The 7,859-nt window shown below is 34.6% G+C and overlaps 1 protein-coding gene across 2 annotated transcripts; it reads left to right on the forward strand.

Annotated features, from left to right (window-relative positions):
- Positions 1 to 971: 971 nt before the first annotated feature.
- LOC145634483 (methylthioribose-1-phosphate isomerase-like) lies at positions 972 to 5,216 on the forward strand. 2 transcript variants are annotated; one of them, XM_081685909.1, is made up of 8 exons: positions 972 to 1,039; positions 1,719 to 1,877; positions 2,014 to 2,113; positions 2,195 to 2,337; positions 2,525 to 2,630; positions 4,478 to 4,616; positions 4,697 to 4,965; positions 5,058 to 5,215. In XM_081685909.1, the coding sequence occupies exons 2-8, from the start codon at positions 1,735 to 1,737 to the stop codon at positions 5,127 to 5,129; spliced, it is 972 nt and encodes a 323-aa protein (XP_081542035.1). In that variant the 5' UTR covers positions 972 to 1,039; positions 1,719 to 1,734; the 3' UTR covers positions 5,130 to 5,215. The 2 variants fall into 2 exon arrangements, with proteins under 2 accessions (XP_081542035.1, XP_081542036.1); XM_081685910.1 differs by lacking the exon at positions 972 to 1,039 and having other exon boundaries at positions 5,058 to 5,216.
- The last annotated feature ends 2,643 nt before the right edge of the window (positions 5,217 to 7,859 follow it).

A 7,859-nucleotide genomic window follows, 5' to 3' on the forward strand; every position in this document is an offset into this window, starting at 1 on the left:
GAAAAAAAATTGAAAATCAAGAACTCTGTAGTTTGTGTATTAGGTAGTTAGATATAGTACAAATTCACAATTTTGGATTTTGTGATTGTGAAATAATTGAAAGTTTGTACTTGGTACTGAGTTTTTTTTATACGAAGATAAGCTAAGAGGATCAACTTAATTTTGCTTTATAAATGGTGTTGGAAAATTTCAGATTGTTAGACATTTAGACTCGAATCATGTGAGACAAAAGAATAGCCGGTTTTCTTCATGATTAGCCCTAGCTAGTGGCCAAATTACATTCACTAAAACAATATGAAAAACAAAAAGATTCATTAATCTAGTCTTAAAAATAAGGGTTATTAATGATATTTTGAAATGTCTAAGGGTTATTCCCTCTGTTCTGATGGATTGTCACAAATGAGTTAGCTTAGGTAATACAAGTATTTAAAGTTCTTATATATAATTAGAAATATCCTAGTGAATCATGTGATAAGTTTTTTTGAAATCAAGTGATTTTTTTTTAGACAAAGGTTACAAAGCTTTAAAGCAAAGCACTTACCTACCCATTACAACTGGTGTATAATTTTAGTTCATGGGTAAGGACACAACACTAGAAGACTTACAAGACTGACACTTAAGTTCAAGACACTGACTAAAGGACGAGAAACTAGAAGTACAAGTACAACAACTAATGTTCAAAGCAAACTTCTTTTGGTAGTGAGGGGGATCAGAAATGGGGGATGAATAATCTTCCTCTTCTTACTAATCTGAGACCTGCAATTAGAAAACATGTTAGTAGAAATGATAGAGGCAGCACTACTCGGAAACATCCTTCTTCTCTTCCCTGCATTCCGTTGTCGAAAATCCTTCCTTGTAACTGAACATCGACTTATCCTCCTCGAATTGCCCTTGGATTTGCAGAAGAAATTGAAATTGGTGGGGAAAGTAGAAGATAAATTAAATCGCTAATTATGCTGTAAATTGCTGTTGATTTTTAACAGAGGAAGCTTCCTTTGGAAACTGTCTACTTGGATATTAAAAATGCTTCTGATGGATGGTATTTCTGTTAATCTTTGTATTTAATTATACTCGTATTAATTATCTATTGACTTTGATTGAATTTGATTTTGGAACTTTGTTACCATGTTTGTAAGATGCACAAATGGTAGAAATTAGCATGTATTATGGGGTTGCATAAATTTATGTTTAACTATGTACTGTATATGAAGATGAGCAACACTTTATGGCCTGGTTGTAGAGACATTACCCCAACTCCGAATCATAGACTTGTCGAGTTCGAGTCTCATCGTGGTGTACTATATGTCTATCTGGTTGGTTGAATGTGAGAAATTTGAATTTCTAGGAAGGGTTTTTGATTGCTCTGAATAGTATTTATTCTACTTGAGAGCAAAAGATGTAAATCAATTATATACATAGCTTGAGCTGCTTGACTATTAGCTTATTAAGTGATATAGCCGCCCGAGTGAAGAAATTGCCAAAATTATAGTGGAAAACCTATCTCAAGTAGCAATGTGCAATATATATAGCTTCTTTTCATGAACTTAGATAATTCCTGAGAACCTCAATTTATTGGATAAATTCAGTACTATTGCCAATCATCATTACTACTCGCTGTTTAGATGCCACTAAGCTTTAGGAAAAACTGATTGTCATTCTTTCTTCAATTATTATAGGATATACTTGTCATTCTTACGCAATGTCTTCTTCTAATTCAGGTTTGCAATTAAAGAAATGGTGGTTCGTGGAGCACCAGCAATTGCAATTGCAGCTGCCCTCTCTCTGGCCGTGGAAGCTGTGAACTTAGAAAAATTCCAAGGGACTGCTGATGATGTTGCTTCATTTCTTGCTCAGAAATTGGAATATCTAGTCTCTAGGTTTGTTGCTAGTATCATTAACAAGTTGATCATATAAACCAAATCTGTGTTTGAATCAAATTTTCTGTGTTTGCCTTCTCAAATTGGTGTGTAACTGTGTATGCTGATTTTGCATTCATCATTTATGTATGTATAGCCGTCCAACTGCTGTGAACCTTTCGGATGCTGCCACAAAACTTAAAGAAATCATTGTGAAAGCTGCTTCCACGTGTTCAGAAGCAAATGTTGTGTTTCAGGTAGGATAGCTTTTTCCTCTTATACTTTAGATTCGCGTATTATATCTTAAATTCATTATATTCTCCATAATGGTGTCCCAGGCTTACATAGAAGCTGCTGAAATAATGCTTGAGGATGATGTTGCCTCAAACAAAGCAATTGGTTCTTATGGAGCTAGTTGCTTTGAAAGTCAGTTGAAAGATGCTAAGAAAATTTCCATCTTGACTCATTGCAATACTGGGAGGTATGTTGTTTCCCAGGCATCATGATTTCTCATAATATTTGTATCGAGCTATCTTAGCATGTTCCATCAATTATTTATCCAACACATTCTTGCAATTTCATTGCAAGATAGATATTCTTTCCTACAATTTCTACTGGATGTCATTTTTAAAATTTTTGCTAAGATTGCTATGGCTTTTTCTTAACAGTCTTGCGACTGCTGGATATGGTACTGCATTGGGGGTAATTCGTGCTGTCCATGCCCAAGGAATCCTTGAGAGGGCCTATTGCACAGAGACTCGGCCATTCAACCAAGTAAGTACATGTGATGCACCACACTCAAAATGTTGGTGGCTATCAAATATCAACTATTTTACACAAACACTGGTCAAAAGAGGAAAAAATAAAAGGACGATGCATGGCTTTACTGGCAGGGGTTGTCTATTGTATTTGTAGATCAGTTTACCCCAATGTCTAGGAGTGTAATATATATATATATATATATATATATATATATATATATATATATATATATATACATATATATATATATGAAAATGATGCCAGTGCATTAGCATTCATGCATGATGTCTGAGATCTAGCAAAAAGTAACAAAAGTGGCTTTGTTGTTGACCTTGTTGTTGCAAAATGATGTGCTGTAAGCCGTTCACCCCGTATGTTCATTACAATATTTGATATCTTTCTAGTTTTAGGTTTGGTGGTAAGTAAGAAGTATTGATGGATACCCAGTTATTTTTAAGTAAATTATTTGAAGAGTGATATCAATGCATTGTTTCTCTCCTTTTGTATGCTCGAATCCATTGCCGTTCTTTCTCTCTTGCTTTCCCTTCACCTATTATTCTAAGATATTCCATATCCAGAGACATTTAGTGATGGACCTGATGGTGATGGTGATTTCCCAAATTGGGTTTTGGAACTCATAAACGAGAAAGCCAAGGGATATTGCAACCCAGAGACCCTTTTTGTGGCACTTGGGCTTCAGTAATGCATTTTAATGGGATAATACCCTATTTAAGTATTAATTTTCTCTTGTAATTGTCAAAAAATCATGATAATCAGATATATAAGTTAAAGAAGTTGACCCTGGAACAATTGATGCTTTTGGTAACCTAGATCACCCTGATAATATTGGACAGGAGATATCTTATGCTTCCAAACATCTTTTGGATTTTGGAAATCATAAATGTGTGATAACATCATAATAGTCTGCTCATGTTTTAAGCTTGTTTGCATCATTATCTAATTTCCAGATAAAATCCATTTTGTTCTTGAAAGATGTGAGCATCCAGCAAATTATGTCAAGCCTAATTTCACAGTACGATTCCACTGTGTCTCTGCGGAGGTTGCTCCTATGCATTTCCCTCGGCATGGGTGATATATTAGAAAAAGAGCACGTGTATCCTACCATCCGTGTCCTTTATTTTATTTTATTTCTTAATCTTTATAATGTTGGGTGTATGGAGCATGGACATCCACCCGTCTTCTGCAAGTTAGGCTTGTGTGTGGGGGGGGGGGGGGGGGGGAGGGGAGCTATGAAGGTTATGGCCTTGGTAAAAACGTTATGCTCTGTCTTAAATAGTCCTCTGCACAGAGCTTCATAGGCAGCATAAATGTGGAGACATGCAATCACAAATGTTTAGACCAGACTGAGAAATTTTATCATGAGCATATTGCAAAGGCATATGCTAGTGATTCGCAGTCCAAACATTATATTGAAATATGTGCTGTAGAAGACTAGAGGGAGTGTTGATGAGGGAATGGACCATGGGTCCAAGTGGATAAGAAAAATCACTTAACAGGCCATTAAACAGGCAGTTTAAATTTCCGATTAACTGTGTGTTTGTGTCTTTAAAATATGGACAAATTTTTAGTTATTAAGCATATAATGTGAAATATCCAATGTAACATTTTTAAGGGACAAATTTTTAGTTATTAAGCATATAATGTGAAATATCTAATGTAATATTTTAAGTCTTACAGGATTATATGGCAAAGTCAGAGAAGAGCCAAAACGAGCAATTTGATTTACTATCATTTCATAATTTTTATGTTCTTGTGTTTATTGCTTTTTTTTTCGTTGTATAAATCTGCCTTTTTCTCTAAGGCTTTTCTATACTCATGCTTCATACTCTCTTTTACAGGGATCTAGGTTAACTGCTTTTGAGTTGGTGCATGACAATATCCCAGCTACGCTGATAGCAGATTCTGCAGCAGCAGCCTTGATGAAGCCTGGACGTGTTCAAGGAGTCATTGTAGGAGCAGATCGTGTGGCTGCGAATGGTACTCAGGATTGTTGAAATTTATTGTGGCATGGAGGGCAGTGGGTAGTGTCATTTATTGATTTTATATGCTCTTTGCAGGAGATACTGCCAATAAAATTGGAACTTACAGCCTTGCTGTGTGTGCAAAGCATCATGGTATTCCATTTTATGTTGCTGCACCTCTTACTTCAGTCGATTTGTCCTTGCCTTCTGGAGAATCCAGTATCAATGAGGAAAGATCCCCAAAGGAATTATTGAATTCTCGTGGAGGACTTGGAGAGCAAGTTGCTGCATCTGGAATCTCTGTTTGGAATCCAGCCTTTGATGTTACTCCAGCAAATTTAATATCTGGTATCATCACAGAAAAGGTTGATATTTAACCCCTACACTTTAGAGGCGTGGTGGTTTGGATGTTTTGTGATGTTGCTTATATTAATGTAATTTTGTATCATTTCATCAGGGTGTAATTACAAAAGGCAAGGACGAGGATTTTGACATCAGAGGTTTTGTGCAAAAAATGATAGCCCAATGAGAATTTTTGGAGACCAGAGCCAGCTGCTAGTTAGAAGGAGCTGTGAGAAACGATATATTGAATAGGTTTGTAACCCTGATACTTTTTCTCATAAGGAGTAATATCCATTTTCCCAAAAATGGAAATAATTGCATCATAATATGAGTTTATTCTTGTGATTGTACGGCAGCTATAAACAGTTTGAGTAGTTCGTATTATATATATACACAATTATACATTGTGAAGGAATATATTAAAAAATATTTTAATGATGTCTATATTCTTGAATCTATGTATATATGCTCATGTGCTGCATTATATTTTGATTAGCAAGCTAAATAAAAAATTATGCTCACTGGAGGTGGTGGTAAGACTGGTAACTCAAGCCACTGAGATGATTTTTTTTCGATTATTAATGCTCTTAATTTGGCTTTTTACTTTCTGAAGACTTTATTTCTGTTGGAATTTGGCTTTTGGAAAACACATCCAACAGTGAACAACTCGCAACCACTCTATAGAAATTTTCCTTAATGTTAGGCTTGCATTCTAGTCCTGTGTTATTCAATCTCTTGAACACCCTGAAATGGTACTCTGTATGATCACTATGGATGAAAATTATGTTGTTGAATGAATGCAGAGTACTATGTATACAGTACAAAAAATTGTTGTAAACAGAAAATATGTGTAAATGTTGTACACTGATGTTAGGAAAATCAATGCGTGTTAACCTTAAAGTGGATGATTATTGGAAGTGCTCATAATTTAATTTTGATTTTGATTTTTTTATTTTTTGATTTTTTTTTTTTATTATTATTATTATTTTTCCAATGAAGTATTATGGTCATTATGGATGAAAATTATGATAGATGGAGTCATGGATGTAAGTCATGAGGGGTAAAACTCTAATTCTCACAAGAACAGAAGGTCTCTTTGTAGTTGCAACTAGGCCTGTTCACGGATCGGATATCCGATCCGAAATCACATTTCGGATCGGATATCCGAAGACTCGGATATCAAAAATTGATATCCAAATCCGATTTGAAAAATTCGGATATCCAAAATTTTCGGATCGGATGCTTCAGATATCCATTATCCAATATTACGTAAAATTGTTATGATTACTTTCGAAATTTCACTAATTTTACCGTTTTTTTATCGCTAAGTTGTACAAAATATTTTAACAAAAATAGTAGTCCTTTTGCAATTAATATTATCATCAAATATATTAAGAATATTACAATAAGTTAATAATACAGGGTTAGTTTTATATGAACAATTTAAAAATTATATTATTTTAGGCTTTATATTTCGGATATCGGATATCCGAAATTTTGAAAATTAATATCCAAATCCGCATTCGATATCCGCTTTTTCGGATCGGATATTCGATCCGAAATGAAAACTCGGATCAGATATCCAAAAATTCGGATCGGTTGCGGATCAGATTATCGGATTTTCGGATTCTCGGATAGTTTTGTGCAGGCCTAGTTGCAACGATTGATGTTATTGGTTAACAACCAAGCTAAGAAACACTCAAATTAAATTTAATTACAAAAAAAAATTCATTAATAATTAATGAACCTCCATGGTATTTATAGGCCAATCTCCAACCTATAAAAGTAAGAATGAAGATCAACAAAAGAAAATATAACATTCACCTATATAATAAAACTCCTTAGTCAACTAAGATTCGACCAAGTCAAGCCTTGATCAAATATGAAAATTACACTAAACCAAGAAGCAATCTCACGGCTAAAATGAAAATAATTGAAGACAAATAAATTAAAATCCTGAGTTCCTTTCTTAAACAAGAAATTTTTTTAAGTGAAAGGCAATAATAAAAAATCTATACTTAAACTTTAAGAAACTTCCAAGAACCTTCAAGAAACTTCAAAAATCATGCATTTCCTGATAGGGAATTCGGATCCCTGTAGAATGACTGATGGATTGGTGATGATGGAGGTTGTACTACTTGTAGAATGACAGAAGATGGATTGGTGTTGGTAGTTTTGTTTCCCTTTCCCCTTCCCCTTCTTATGTCTATAAGAACATTTTCAGACCCTTATTTTCTCTCTCCTTGTATCCTTTTCTTCATTCCTTCTTGAAATGACCTCTAAAATATTTCTTTTTTATTTTTCATTGTTTTAATAGAATTGTACTAAAGATGACGCCCAATGATAAAGAATACTATCTTAATCAGAATTGCCCTGCACTTTTATATCCTGACAAAAGCATACTATATATAGTCTTGCAATCTACAATCATAACAATTAGAAATGAAAATAAAAAAAATAACAATGTGTCCAACCTAGACTAATAAAGCAGGGTCTTCTTCTTCATCTTGATGTGGCTGCGGTGAGGATGGGATGATAGGCAAACCAATGGAGAGAAAGACAGAGAGAGCGGCATAAAGGCGGATGAAAAGATGTCTGAGAAAGCTGCGAGAAACAGAGGGCCAAAGAGAGAGGAGCAGGATCCATGGGTGGAGATACAAAAAAACAGGGGTTGGACATAAGACAGAGAAAACGAATGCAATAGTAATGAGTAAGGACCATCCATCTTGGAATCCAATTCGTAAGAGGGTGAGAAGGTGACCATTGTCATCTTCAGTAAAACAAATCTTCAAGGAAGTGGAGAGATAGGCAAGCGTTGTAAAAAAATTCTGAAGGAAAGCTTTGAGGAGAATTTGTGGGCAGGGATTGATGTGATCATAGAAAATGTATGCTAAATAAGGTCTCAAAAATTGGTTGA

The sequence above is a fragment of the Chenopodium album genome, chromosome 6, assembly GCF_948465745.1.
Source record: "Chenopodium album chromosome 6, dcCheAlbu1.1, whole genome shotgun sequence".
Classification (NCBI taxonomy): domain Eukaryota; kingdom Viridiplantae; phylum Streptophyta; class Magnoliopsida; order Caryophyllales; family Amaranthaceae; genus Chenopodium; species Chenopodium album.